This window comes from Schistocerca americana, chromosome 2 (genome assembly GCF_021461395.2).
Source record: "Schistocerca americana isolate TAMUIC-IGC-003095 chromosome 2, iqSchAmer2.1, whole genome shotgun sequence".
Classification (NCBI taxonomy): domain Eukaryota; kingdom Metazoa; phylum Arthropoda; class Insecta; order Orthoptera; family Acrididae; genus Schistocerca; species Schistocerca americana.
Window position 1 is genome coordinate 635,560,253 of NC_060120.1, and position 15,137 is coordinate 635,575,389.

Below are 15,137 nucleotides of genomic sequence, written 5' to 3' on the forward strand. Positions count from 1 at the left end.
GCCGATGAGGCATTGTCAGATAAAATTAGCGGCAACAAGTTCAGTAACCCAAGATTTCGTGGCTGAGCAGCCAAAGTGAGACAGTGCACCACAATATGGGCCACTGTCAATCGGCGGCCACACCAACACTCAGGCGGGTCTTCACGGCACAGGAGGTAACCATGCGTCACCCAAGTGTGGCCACTGAGGAGCCGGCAGAGAACCACAGAGTCCCTGAGAGAGGCCCGCGTGGAAGACTTCCACACATTCGTAGTCTCCTTAATGACACACAGTTTGTTGTGTGTACTGTTATGCCATTCTGTCTCCCAAAGCCAAAAAACCCTACAGCATAAGTCAGAACGCAGATCAGGTTCACAGATGCCCATCTCCAGAATTGGTTTCCGCCTAGCCTGTTTGGCCAGCCTGTCGGCAAGTTCGTTGCCTGGGACGCCGACGTGTCCTGGGATGCACACAAACACCACTGAATGAGGAGACCGGTCCAGGGCATCGATGGACTCCTGGATGGACACTACCAAAGGATGGAGAGGGTAGCACTGCTCGATAGCTTATAGTCTACTCCAGGTGTCAGTCCACAGAAAAAACGAGTCTCTGGGGCATTAACGGATATACTGAAGTGCACGAGAGATGGCCACCAGCTCTGCAGTGAATACACTGCAGCTATCAGGCAAGGAATGCTGTTCAAAATGGCCTCTGGACGTAGGTGAAGTCAACATGACCATCAGCCATCGAGCCATCGATGTAAAACACTTCAGAGCCCCGAAACATATCAAGAATTGAGAGGAAGCGACAGCAGAGAGCGGCAGGAGTAACTGAGTCCTTAGGGTCATGCGAAAGGTCCAGATGACACTGCGGCCTAGGTGTACAGCATGGAGTTGGTAAAGGGAAGGACTCCAGTTCAGACAGAAGGGTTCGCACGTGAACCGCAATCAATAGCCCTGACCTGTGCCGCCGATGAGGACGATGAACTTCCACAGGTGGAAAAAGGAGATGGTAATTCGGATGCTCAGGAGAACTACGAATGTGTGCAACATAACCGGAGAGCAGTTGTGCACGTCGGATCTGCAATGGAGGGACTCCAGCCTCCACCAGGACACTGGTCACCAGACTCGTTCTAAAAGCTCCCGTCGCTAGGCGAATGCCACAGTGGTTCATTGGGTCAGGTACACGCAACACTGAGAGCGCCGCCAAACCATAAACCAGACTCCCATAGTCAAGGCGGGATTGAACAAGGACTACACAGAACTGCAGCAGAGTACAGCAATCTGCACCCCAGTTGGTGTTGCTCAGGCAGCGGAGGGTATTGAGGTGCTGCCAGCACTTCCACTTAAGCTAACAAAGCTGAGGTAGCCAAGTCAACTGGGTGTAAAAAACAAGTCCTAAAAATCGATATGTCTCCACTACAGTGAGTGGATCATCATGAAGGAAAAATTCTGGTTCCGGATGAATGGTATGATGCCAACAGAAGTGCACGACACACAACTTAGCAGCCAAAAACTGGAAGCCATGGGCAAGAGCCCATGACTGTGCCTTGTGGATGGCGCCCCGTAGGCACCACTCAGCAATACCAGTAATGGTGAAGCAGTACGAAATGCAGAAGTCCTATGCATACAGAGAGGGTGAGACGGACGGCCCTACAGTGGCTGCTAGATCATTAATGGCCACTAAAAATATTGTCACTCTATACACAGCCCTGCAGGATCCCATTTTCCTGGATATGAGGGGAACTATGGGAGGTGGTGTCATTTGCTTTGCGTAGATCAAATAAGATGGCAACAAGGTGTTGGTGTCTGGAAAAGGCAGTTCGGATGGCAGACTTGAGTGACACAAGATTATCAGTGGTAGAGTGCCCCTGGTGGAAGCTACCCTGACATGGAGCCAGTAGGCCATGTGACTCCAAAACCCAACCCAAGCCAATCCAACCGCCAACACACCATACGTTCCAGCAGCTTACAAAGAATGTTGGTGAGGCTGATGGGCCGATAGCTATCCGCATCAAGCAGTTGTTTACTGGGTCTGAGCACCAGAACTATGGTACTCCCCTGCCATTGAGATGGAAAGATGCCATCGCACCAGATCCGGTTGAAGATCACAAGGAAATGGTACTTATAGTCAGATGAGAGCTGTGTCGGGGCATGTGCAAGTGCACTGAGGAGCTCCCACTCCGTAAATGGGGTGTTATAGGGTTCACTGTGGCATGTAGTGAATGAGAGGACTTTCCTTTCCATTCACAGTGTGAGGGTGCGAAAGGCTGGGGGTAGTTCTCCGACGCCGAGGATCGAGCATAGTTATCAGCAATCACGTTGGCATTGGTACACAGCACGCCTTTGATGGTAATGCCAGGGACACTTGATGAGGGTCTGGTACCCAAAAAGACGTCTGATCTTTATCCAGACTTGGGAAGGTGATGTATGGCACCCTATGGTCGACACATACCTCTCCAAACACCCCTGTTTCCGTCATTTTATAAGCTGGCGTACATGGGCATGGAGCCGCTTAAAGGCTATCAGATGCTCTAGGGAAGAGTGTCATGTATGTTGCTGTAGGGCTCGCTGATGCTCTCTAACTGCCTCAGCGACTTACGGCGACCGCCAAAGGGACTGTCTTTTGCTGGGGGCACCCTAAAGAGCGAGGGATTGCGATGCAAGCTCCACCTGACACTATTATAGCCGCTATGGTTCCTGTAATATTCCTTATAGCCGCGGAGGGCAGGGGTCCGCATTGCCAGGAACCAGGTTTCCTGGAGGACAATGCAGAAAGCAAGTGTACAGCTTAACAGTTGCCGTAGCTCAGCCAGGCAGTGGAAAAACTACTGCAATTGCCTGAGTAGTCTATATCCATTGTGTCTGAGGGTCCGGCGAGATCCAGGTTCTCAGCAGATGTCAGAATCTCCACCCCATCTGCTGACACAGAGTTTGTACGTTGCAGTGGTGTGGGTGCCACTGCAAATTCCTTGCTCTTGGTGGTCTTCTTTTTCGATTTCTCGTACTGTTCCTGGGATTCCCTGGCTGGGAGGACTTCACTGAATCAGTCTCCGGGACTGAGGGTGAGTGTGAAGCCCTACGACCAGCTGCTTTTGGGCTTTTCAGACACTGGTGGCTGTCACCTTTCCCAATAGCAGAAACCTGGGAAGGGAGTGACCCAAGAGACCCCTTCCTAGCAAAAGGAGCCAAAGAAGCCTTATGCTTTTCTGGCTCAGAAGTGGGGACTGAAATCCCCGATGGTTATGGGGGAGAGGGGGGGGGGGGGGGGGGGGGGGGGGGGGGAGGAGGGTTGCTCCTGAAGTAGGTGGTGCCACAAGCGAGTAATGCCTGTGACTAGGCAGAGGATGTTGTTTTGATAAAAACTGACCCAGAGCGCATTTTGGACAAACCCTCCACCTCCCCAAACTTGTCCTCCAAAAGCCCCACAAAAAACTGAGGTTTCATGGACATGAAAGATTCCCCATCAACTCTCACGCATAACTGGTACCGGAGTAAATAAGCTTCACTGCCATCCTTAGTCTGGCGTTCCTCCCACGCTATGGCCTGGGCTCATACTTCTTACCATTAAAGTTAGACTTTGCCCACTTAGAGACTGCTGGCAGCAGACCACGAGCAAGAGATGACATACTACACTTCATTGCGTGTCATCCGCCCTGATGCCACCTACTCTGACCAGGGGAGCTCCCCACAGGTGCCTCTCAGCCGCAGCGAAGGCCACCTGGCAGGATGGCCATTGCCAAGAGTCCCGATGCCACAGGATGACGGGCTCAAATGGCTCTGAGCACTATGCGACTTAACTTCTGAGGTCATCAGTCGCCTAGAACTTAGAAATAATTAAACCTAACTAACCTAAGGACATCACACACATCCATGCCCGAGGCAGGATTCGAACCTGTGACCGTAGCGGTTGCTCGGTTCCAGACTGTAGCGCCTAGAACCGCACGGCCACTCCGGCCGGCGATGACGGGCATCTACTCCTTGGCATATATGGGGAGTTAACGGCACAGGGATCAGCAGAGTGATCCCTGTGTTGTCAGGCGGCTACAACCAACAGGGCACACTGTGGCCCCACCACAACGGACTGGCTACTGTGCTGGATGAGGTGCAAAGAAGTTCATGGTCATCGTCGGCACAGAAAGTGACACTGCAGAGTGCTTGGTGGAAAACGCACACAGGAAGGTGTCCTCGCCCAAGAGATGTACAATGGGCGGGACTGCAATGTGACAACGAGTAAGTGGGCTAAAGATCTTAATGCACGATGGACACAATGCACCATGTAAGGTGCCCTTCCTCAATTGGCTTGCTCTTTGGGAAAATTTTGAAAAATGGAGGTCAAACCTTACAGGGGACCATCGCATAAAGGCCGAAACGTGTGAGACTCCTTTTAGTCACCTCTTACGACAGGCAGGAAAACCTTAGGCAGGTACATATGTGCTCATGGATAATTGCAGTATCAAGTAAACCTTTTTTTATTTGTTTAACAATGAACTAACCGCAATAACAAAGGAATTAAAATATTGGTGCCAGACAGATACTAGTAGAGCTGAGATCAGTGAATACACAACAGCCCAGTTCCATATTCACATTATGGCAAACTGAGTACAACTGAGAAAAAAATAATCCTTGCCATTTTTATGCATATGGCAATAAGGCATGAGCTAGACATGGGGGACTCATTGGGGTCAGCTGCAAATTTTACCCCTGTACAATGACAACTTCTCTTCAACCCACTGACTGGAAAATTACAAAATATCTATCTCATACAAGAGGCCCTAGCAATTTATGAAATTATTTGTTCCTTCTGTAGAAGAGTATATCTTATAACCAATAAATCAAGGAAATATAGTACAAAATTACACATCTTAGATGAATCTAGAAAAGGGAACATCTGGAATTTTTACGCTCATCATAAAATAGACAATACATTAAACAAATAATGGTACTAATATTATGCTGTGTTTTGCCAGTAAGCTGCTGAATTAAAGTATAGTTAGCAGAGGACATATTTCACACAAATACTAGCTTTGTTGGGGAAGTAATGGAAGTCCTGAAAGGGGTGTCAAAAGTCTAAAGAATGAAAATTAGAATAAGTGAAAATCTTCCACCACAAAATAAATGTTCTTGCCTTGTGCTGAAAGAATACAAGAGAAATTTTGATGGTAAGTGCAGACACACACAGTTACAACATAAAATATTGCAACAAAGAAAGTAACTAATAAAATGAAACCTGCAGCAGTTGTGTACTGCCATCACCAAAACACTGGCATTGACTTTTCCTACCAGCATCTGCAGTAAAGCTACAGGCTTATAAAATAAAGAAGTGATAGAGTTGAAGATCTGCATAACAGAATTATAAAGAGGTAACTTCCTACAGTAAACTTCATTCAGAAAATACATACAGGCTTGGAGCTGGCTGCTGTGGAGTCAACAACGGATTTTCCAAATGTACCAGCAAAAGTAGCTCAGCTATTAGAAACACACTTCTGTTACACTATTACCACTGAACTATGGAAGAAAAAGGACAAACTTATATATTATTATAAGGGCAATCGTAGAAGGGGAGAAGCAGATAAATCAGCTTTGTGAAACATGCTCTGCAGCCAGGAGACCATTATATTTGATTTGTTAAGACTCAGGTCCTAGCTGTCAAAAGCAAATACTACCATAATCTACGCTGAGAGGTGATAAAGATTATTAAATGTGACAAGTTTAATTTGGAGGAGGAGGATATGAAACAGAGTATCCGGATTCTGCAGGTAAGGGTAAAACATATGGTTTCCCAAGAAATTCGTTTAACCATAGTATAATAGCCCAGAATATTCTAATAAGCACGAACGCTTCGTCTGTACAAACTGATCAATGTACACTACTCCAACAGGCACGAAAATGGAAACATAGAAGTCTCCACTACAGAATAACAAAATGCTAGTTAAACACATGACCAAAATGACAGCAACTATTCTTAAACATTAAAAAAAGATAATACATGAAAGAAAAAGAAAAATATGCAAGGACCAGATCTACACTTCTTGGCATAAAATGATTCTTGAGCTAATTTCTACCAACTTTAAACATTATAATATGTTTGTGTAGGGTTAGGTGGTTAACTACTACAACAACAACAACAACCACCGCCACCACCACCACCATGCAAACAAAATCCATCTGCACATCAACAAGCCCAGTTACATTCAGTCTACTTTATTGCAGATGTTTACAAACTCTAGAAGCCATCATACATTGTGAAAATAAGCTAAAAACTGTTGCATACAATTTGATTATACAGCAATCTGCAGTAGTATATGTAGTGAAACTGTCTAACAATTAGGCTGACATACAGACTGTAGCAAATTAATAAGAAATTAGGTTCTAAGAAATTTTGACACCAGTAACACAATAATGATTTCACTGCTCCTTTCTGAAAAATGACAGAAATGAAGTTTAAAACATTCAGTACTCACCTGATTAGTCATAGCTACAAAAATAGCCAACAAAAACAAATAACAGCACCACGAAAATTTCTTCTGTACCTCTTCTTCTGTAAGCGTAATGAACTCCCATGTCATAAAAGCCAAGAAAGGAATTGTCAGCATGAAGTTATCTCCATTAGTTTCAATAAAATCATGCCTTGTAATTGAAGTTGGATCGATGTGATGTTCACGAAAAGGCCTCAGAAAATTCTGCAATAATAATAACAATAATAATAATAATCCTTTGATCATTTTGGACAATGATAGTTACATTTTACTTCAGCATAAAAATGTTGATTTGCAACAATTAAAATTAAAAAACGTTGCCCTATAAATATGCTAATGAAGATAATTTGTTAAAAACGTAAATATATGCATATATTGAAGGACTGCGGCTGTTTTATACATCAGATATGCCCTGTTTATGGAAGTGTCCCTAATTCTTCTGGCAAACAGAATTTTGCAACATATTTATCCATTCAATTTGGTATTAAAGAACAAAAAAGAATAACTTGACAATTAACTGTAACGATATATAGAACAAAAACTTGGAATGTAACAGTATTATGAGAAGGAAAGTTGCTACTCACCATATAGCGTAGATGTTTTAACAAATGGGAAATTTTTTTCCATGTGTGACCCCCCCCCCCCCCCCCAAAGAAACACACCAACACTAACAGAAAGTGAAGCATAACATTCATAAATGACCAGAGTCAATTAAGATAATGCTCGCTAATGCAAAGGTGCAATTAATAGTGAGAAGTAGGTACGTTGCAGTGTTGATGTGTTGACTGAATGGCAAAATATCAACTGGCTATTCAAGATGTGTACACCACATGCCAGCAAAGGATTTTAGTTTTCCAATTAATTCCATATTTGTAAGAATCCAAAGCAATGCAAACATTATACTGCACAAATACTTATCATAAATAATAGTTATCCACACAACAGACATATTTCATAACAGATCAAAGTAAGATAAATGGAAGCCACTTTTATTCGGATCACATTCATGACGGCAATACATGATTCACAATATTTCCAACACTTACTGCTACAGATTGGCACTGATTACTTTGATGGAGATATGGAAATAAATTTTTGCAGACTGTGTTAAAATATTTATTTATACTTTTAGAGTGTAACGTAAAGTCAATTTAAAAGCAATGACATGTAAATTGCGCTATTTTTCTTCTCGTCCAAAAAAATCAAGCAGTTTTATGGCTTTTGTAACAGATGATAGCAACAAGGCTGGCAGGTAAACAACAACAGGAGTAAAACTGCCAGATAAGTGCTAAGGGAGAATCTGTTATTCATGGTAGTAAAACAGCTAAGCTTTTGGGACACTGGGTTGTTTACATGAGTTAATGTAAAATACTCATATTATCCATGTAAATGATAAAAGTTCATTTATCATTGTCAAGCTAAGCATATTACTATGACAAAAAAGAAAGACTACTTACAACATTTGGAACTATTTGTTGAGATGTATTCATGAACTATTATTTTTAACCATGAACTATGCCCACATAATGTGGCAATTTTCATCAAAACAGGTCATTTCAATGCACTGGGCAAACAGTTTATTACAAATGTCTTCCTGAGCTCTTGTTTGGAAGCAAAAATGGTTTAGCTCCTCTGTAAATGCATAGAAAATAACAAAGAAATGTTTTCAACAGTAAAAGGAATAACTGCAGATGCCTGTAGACCCAAATCAGTCCTAGTCTGAAGGTGACCACAATTATTTTGGCAACTACACAACTGTATCGCATGTCATGGCACCTTCTGGAGAAAAACACCAAAACGCACTAAATATGGTTTGACAAAGGTGTCACAACAATCACAAAACTGCATTTGCGCAGTAGAGAGTTTGGAAATGATTGTGAATGGTCATGATATCTTTAATCAAATGAACCTAGTTACTCCCATCAGCCATCACACCAAGTAGTGCTTGGCAGCAGTGGGAGATACAGCACGAATTGTTCCAACTTTTTACACATGTACCAGTTCAAATCCGTTGAGTAGTGTTCCCTGATGTCAAGAAACTTAACCACGTAATATTTTAAACACTACTGAATGGACAATATGCCAGCATAATTTTTTTTCTTGCCGAATATTTTTTCGTAAAGCGGAAATCGCAGGAAAATTATAAATATGTTGATGCAAATTCAGGTTCAAACTAACATTGTGGACATGTAAATTTGACGAGAATGATAAAAAAGTCCTAAATGGCAGGAAAACGTCAAGTCCAGGAATGTAAAAGTGGGGCTACACTGTATATGGTTCCAGAGACCTTTTCAAGTTTCAAACATCTATGATGTATAAATGCAGACTGAAGCGACAAATGAAAATTTGTACCAAGGCCAGAATTCGAACCCAGTCTCCTGCTCACTAGGCAGATGAGCTAACCATGGGCACAGCAGCTTTGCACAACTACATGGTCTACCACAGCATGCCACCTCCTTGATACAAATTCTCATTCACGCTTCAGCCCTCTTGGTATTTCCCCTAAACTTGCACAGCATTGCAGAGGCTCGCCAACTGTATTGGAATAGCACCTAAGCATCAAATGAAATGGGGAATCTTGTCACTTGATCTGATCACTTCAGTCTGCATACATACACTGAAGAGCCAAAGAAACTGGTACACCTGCCTAATATCATGTATGAACCCCCATGAGCACACAAAAAAGTGATGCAACACGACGTGGCATGGACTCGACTAATGACTGAATTGGTGCTGGGGGGAACTGACACCATGAATCCTGCAGGGCCATCCATAAATCTGTAAGACTACGAGGGGGTCTAGATCTCTTCTGAACAGAACGTTGCAAGGCATCCAGATATGCTCAATAATGTTCATATCTGTGGAGTTTGGTAGCTGACAGAAGTGTTTAAACTCAGAAGAGTGTTCCTGGAGCCACTCTGTAGCAATTCTGGACCTGTGGGGGTGCCGCATTCTCCTGCTGGGATTGCCCAAGTCTTTCTGAATACACAATGGACATGAATGGATGCAAGTGATCAGACAGTATTCTTACATATGTGCTATCTGTCAGAGACATATTTAGATGTATCAGGGGTTCCATATCACTCCAACTGCACATGCCCCACGCCACTACTGAGCCTCCACCAGCTTGAACAATCTCCTGTTGACATGCAGGGTCCATGGGTTCATGAGGTTGTCTCCATACCCGTACACGTCCATCCACTTGTACAATTTGTCACACAACCAGGCAACATGTTTCCGGTCATCAATAGTCCAATGTCTGTGTTGATGGGCCCAGGCAAGCCAAAAGCTTTGTGCTGTGCAGTCATCAAGGGCACAAGTGGGCCTGTGACTCCGAAAGCCCGAATCGATGATGTTTCTTTGAATGGTTCACACACTGACACTTGCTGATGGCCCAGAACTGAAATCTGCAGCAATCTGCTGCAAGGTTGCACTTCTAGGTCTTTTTCCAGCCACAGCGATGTCAGAGAATTTGATATTTTACCATATTCCGGATATTCATGGTACACTTGTGAAATTGTTGTATGGGAAAATCCCCACTTCATTGCTACCTTGAAGATGCTGTGTCCCATCATTCGTGCGCAGACAACATTCAAACTCACTTAAATTTTGATACACTGCCATTGTAGCAGCAGTAACCAATCTAGCAACTGCGCTAGACACGTGCCATCTTACATAGGTGTTGCTGACCGTGGCACCATATTTTGCCTGTTTACACATCTCTGCATTTGAGTATGTATGTCTATGCCAGTTTCTGTGAGACTTGAAGAGATCTCTAGAACCATAAAGGTTCATTTGACTGAAGCATCTATGCCTGGATTTCAGGCAGGATCCCCCATTTTGTTTGATGCTGGGGTGCCATTCCAATGCAGTTGGAGAGCCTCTGCAATGTTGTTTGAGTTTCTGGAGAATATCAAGTGGACTGTGGTGTGAATTCAGATCAAGGAGGGAGGTGAGCTACGGTAGTACGTACAATTGTGCAAAGCCAATGTGGCAGGGTGGCACAATGGTTAGCATGTCTGCCTATTGCACAGGAGATCCATATATGAATCCTGTCTTTTGTACAAATTTTCATTCACCACTTCAGCCTGCACATATACACACAAATGTTCTGAAAGTGCCAGAAATTATATAGAAAGAAGTTTTATTAAGTGATTCGTGTATTGCACTTATTTCATCATGAAGAGCTTACAATCCTGTTGCCTATAATTGTCAGCTGCCCACAAGCTTCCTACTCTATGAGTCTCGTATACTTCTATATGAGCACTCCTCTAAGTTCCCATATGACCTTATACCTAGCAGAATGTTACCACTTTCCTTTGCTTCTGTAACTGGTAGAGGGTGTCACTGAAGTTACAGACATTTCTCTCTATTTCTTACAAGTGCTGCATGGACTCACTTGCAGTTCAGTACACATATCCAGAATCCAAACAGGAAGTGACTGACAGTTCTTTTTTTTCTGAAACCCAGACAAGAAAGCTGTTGATCATCACTGAAGAGTATTTTCTCTCACAGATGGTAGGAAAGAACTGCCTACATGGAGCTCTTCCCATGACCTATTTTTTTTACTTTCATTAAATGTTTGCTGACCCCCCGGTAATTGCTATTCAAAAAGCTTTTAGATTTTTAATGTTTCTAAATGTTGACCATTATAAAGCCATCAAATTGCATTTAATGGCTGAGTGACATGTCACCCACAGCTAGGGATGGGGTGGCTCTTACAGTCCACATAACACTCACCGTGGACACCTATCACGAACTGCTCTTTCTAAAAGGTGTAACCAGACTGGGGAGTTGTCCCTCAAGTGGACACACCTAACACTGACTGAGTGACTGAGCAACACCTGTGAGTGGGCATGGGAAAGGTGAAAGATCTTCTCAGAAGGGGGACCAAATGCTGAACTGAGGACATCACTTGGGCTATATTTACTACATCAATTTCTTCCTACAGCATGAGACTGGAGTTCTCTGCAGCTGCAGTAGATGATTGGAGAGCCCCAGAGACAGCAATCATATCACTGTCTGTTAAAATGCAGGTTATAACTGCATATCAACTAACTTCTCCCCATTCATCTGAATATACAACAGTCCTTTAAAATGTGACTTACTGAAATCTGTATGACACAAATATGTGGTAAACTGAAATCTGTACATCACAAACACAGAACACTGGAGGGTCCTCTTGCCTATAATGTCTACTGTATGCAGGAAGCAATCATATGACTGTGTCCTACCTGTTCATGTGTTACGTCCTCATCTCAGTTGAATGTTTAGGAGTGAGCCACTACTGAACAATGGGTTTTACTACCTTATTACCAGTCAATTCTAGCCCATTTTCTTTTTGCTGACGCACAACTTCATGCCTCAGTAGTGAGGAGACAGTGCAAAAGGGAACAGCATGCTGAACCACAGAATTTTCAATGCATGCTTTCTTAGTTGCTAGGAGGGAGTCAGTGGAAGTTGCAACCAATGAGAAGTGAGTGCAACAAGAAGTTGTGGGTTAGTGTTGAATAGGGGGAACTGCGTTTGCAAACGCTGAAGTATTGAATCCGGTTTGTCAAAGTCAGTTAAGAACTTGCATTTAGGTTACAGGACAGTGAAGACATGTTAAACTCAGTTTTCTGGGCAACATGTAGCCGCATGTGTGTACAACTTTGATACTTAGAAATTATGTAAATGTAGCTCAGTTACGAACTTAGCAAAATTTAGCTACCTTGGTGATAGACTGACGCATATTTTTCATTGAACTTTAATAAAGAGTAGTTGTAGGATCGCATTTTCGCCCTTGCTTACCAATTGCAAGTACTGGTCGCAAAACCCAGTTATTTATTTGTACTGCAAAATATGAGTGTTTTGATTAACATACAATTTTATTTAAAATTAAGCTCTGGTTGTCATGTAATAGTTCTTCCAAATCATTAAAACTATAATTGAATAATTTTATGCAGGCAATATTCTGCTGGAAACTTTAAAAAATGCATGGGTGGGCCACAGAGTTATGGAAAACCAGTGTGCATTTAATTTCACACCTGCAAGTTTGCAAGTAAGCACATGCTTAAAGAGGGTTTAAAGATCACAAAGTGCCAACTCTCTCATTACTTGAAAGGCTCTGAGGCTTTCCATGGTCGGTCAGCATTTAAACTGTAACTAATCAAAATGGCATGCTACCTCCTAAATGTTGCTATGATTTGGGAAAGTAGTAGTCAGCTGCATAGCACATCTTGCTTATAGTGAGATCCGTAAAGTCCTAGACATTATCTTGATGGAGAAAAATCCACTAATTAACTTATGGAATGCAGTTTGCTCTGCTGATTTCCTATTTTGGTAGCATCATTTTGGGGGCTGCACCATGTCATGGATGGATCAAGAGTGTAAATTTGTCTCTGTAATGAAAGTAAAAAGAAATTTTCCATTGAGCCAAAGCTGTGAGGGCTGGAGAGCAGAATGAGAGAGCTATGAGTGGAAGTATACAGATTCAGAGATGACTAATCTCAATAACACGTCATTCCTGGAGGAAATACAAGATGAGCCTCACAGCATAATAAAGTTTACCATTAGCAGAAATGGTCAGGGGAATTGTATTATGAAGCTTGCAGATCCTCTTTGTCTAATATCTTCTGAAGCAATAAATACACAGAACACAAAATTATCCAGTGTGACACAACAAGCAACAGCATCAGCTTGGATGCCTGCAATCCTTGGGACTGCAGAGTGGTGGTATCTGTCCCTGCCAACACAAAGCCACTTTGGGCCTGTCAACAGTAAATTCATCCTTGTGGTAGATGGTATAATCCCTTAAACAAATGTCAACATCCTTGAAATGTAATTTCTGCAAACACAAACACAGGAATCCAGGTGCACCCAGAACCCATTCATGTTCCACTACAGTGTGATACTTTTCTTATTGGTAATGTTTTTCTTTGTCTTTACCCCTTTTTTCTGGTGTGTTGGAGAGTTAATAATGGTTAAAAAACCAATAGCAGGGTTTCTGATTAGCCTAAGGAAAGTTGCATTTCCACAGGTCATGCAAGAATGTCATCAAATAATCCATCAGACAGACAGTATGGCGGGGTCAACAGTTTACGCCTGTTAAGCTTTGTGAGCCTAGCATTGGGTCACCTGCCTTAAGTGTCACAAAAAACGTCATGTTGCAGTAGTCTGTCACTCTACTACACAGAACACAGCATCAGAAAACATGGGTATAGATATATGGGAAGTGTCATAACAGGACTGGTTCCCAATCAGAAGTCCAACAAGCCTTTTATTGAGGTTTTGGTCCTCACGCTACATAGGCACTGGTGCAGCAGTTTCTATTTATAATGAACAAACATATTTCGGCCTCAGCTCTCTGCTGCTATTGCTAGTAAACAGGCACCTTTGGGAATATGGTAAACTGCAAATACCCTTGCTAGACCAATTCGAGATCGACTTTACCTACGGATCAGTGACTTGGCCCATTACCTTTATTGTTATCCACAATGGTAATTCAGCAAACCTTTTAGAGTCTGATGCCCTTCAAGCCTTTCATTTTTCAGTCACGGACTCCATACAGTTGGTACGTCCCACAGTCTTCTGTCACTCATTGGAATCTCTGTGCTCATAATTTCAGAATATCTTTGTGGAAGGCCTAAGTTGCACCACAGACTTTCAAGCCCATATAACCTTTAAGCAATCAGCTTCTCCTATATTTTTTCATATACAGATTCCTTAAACCCTATGCTCACAAGTCAAAGCAGAGCTGTACCACCTCACATCTCTTGGGACTGTGTTTCCCATTTCCTCTAGTGAATGGGCCACATCCCTTGTCATCATGATGAAGCCCTCTGGTAACTTATGACTTTGCAGTGGTTTTAAGATCACCATGAATTCAAAGTCTGTGGTCAACACATAACAATTACTATGTCCGGACAAGCTGTTCATGTGCTTAGTAGGGGTCAACACTTCTCTAAACTTGACCTTTATGAAGCATATCACCAGTTATCCTTGAATGAGGGGTCCAGCATATCATGGTTTGTAACACTCCTTTTGGCCTGTATAAAAATTAATGGTTCATTTTGGCATGGCAAGTGCCCCTACAGTTTTTCAATGCTATCTTCAACAGGTCACGTCCACTATTCTGCACTGTTTCAACTATCTGGATAACATTGTCATTAATGGACATACTATGAGTGAACACCTGCATGATCTCTAGGCCCTTTTTGAAAAACTCCAGACTGTGAGTCTGTGTTGCAATCTGCAGTAGTCTAAGCTTTTCCAACCCTTTCATGAGTATCTGGGCCACACCATATCAGAGCAGGGCATCCAACTCCTGGCAAGTCTGGCCATTATGGACCTGTCGAATCCCTCGTTATTGTACGAGCTGCAGGTTTTCCTGGATAAAACTGCTTTTCCCCCCACATTCATTCTTGGACATTCATCACTACATGTCCTCTCTACCTTATCTGCAAGGCTGCTTCCTTTATTCAGTCTCCAATGTGTGACTTGGCCTTCTCCGCACTAAAGGACCATCTCAGGTCAGCACAATGTGTAGCTACTTTTGATCTCAACAAACCACTGGTTTTGGCTCGGAAGCTCACAGTATAGTATGTTTCAGTCTTCACCCATCACAATGCAGATGGCTCAGAGCAGCCACGGGCATTTGCATCCTAAACTTACAACCCAGCACAGCTCCACTATTCTC

The 15,137-nt window shown here is 42.9% G+C and overlaps 1 protein-coding gene across 3 annotated transcripts in view; it reads right to left on the reverse strand.

Moving 5' to 3' along the window:
• LOC124595334 (plasmanylethanolamine desaturase) overlaps positions 1 to 15,137 on the reverse strand; it is a 72,487-nt gene that overhangs the window by 19,780 nt on the left and 37,570 nt on the right. For all 3 annotated transcript variants that reach the window (XM_047134041.1, XM_047134043.1, XM_047134040.1), the window contains one exon: positions 6,443 to 6,661. In XM_047134041.1, coding sequence (XP_046989997.1) covers positions 6,443 to 6,661 — 219 coding nt within the window. The remainder of the gene's footprint in view (positions 1 to 6,442; positions 6,662 to 15,137) is intronic.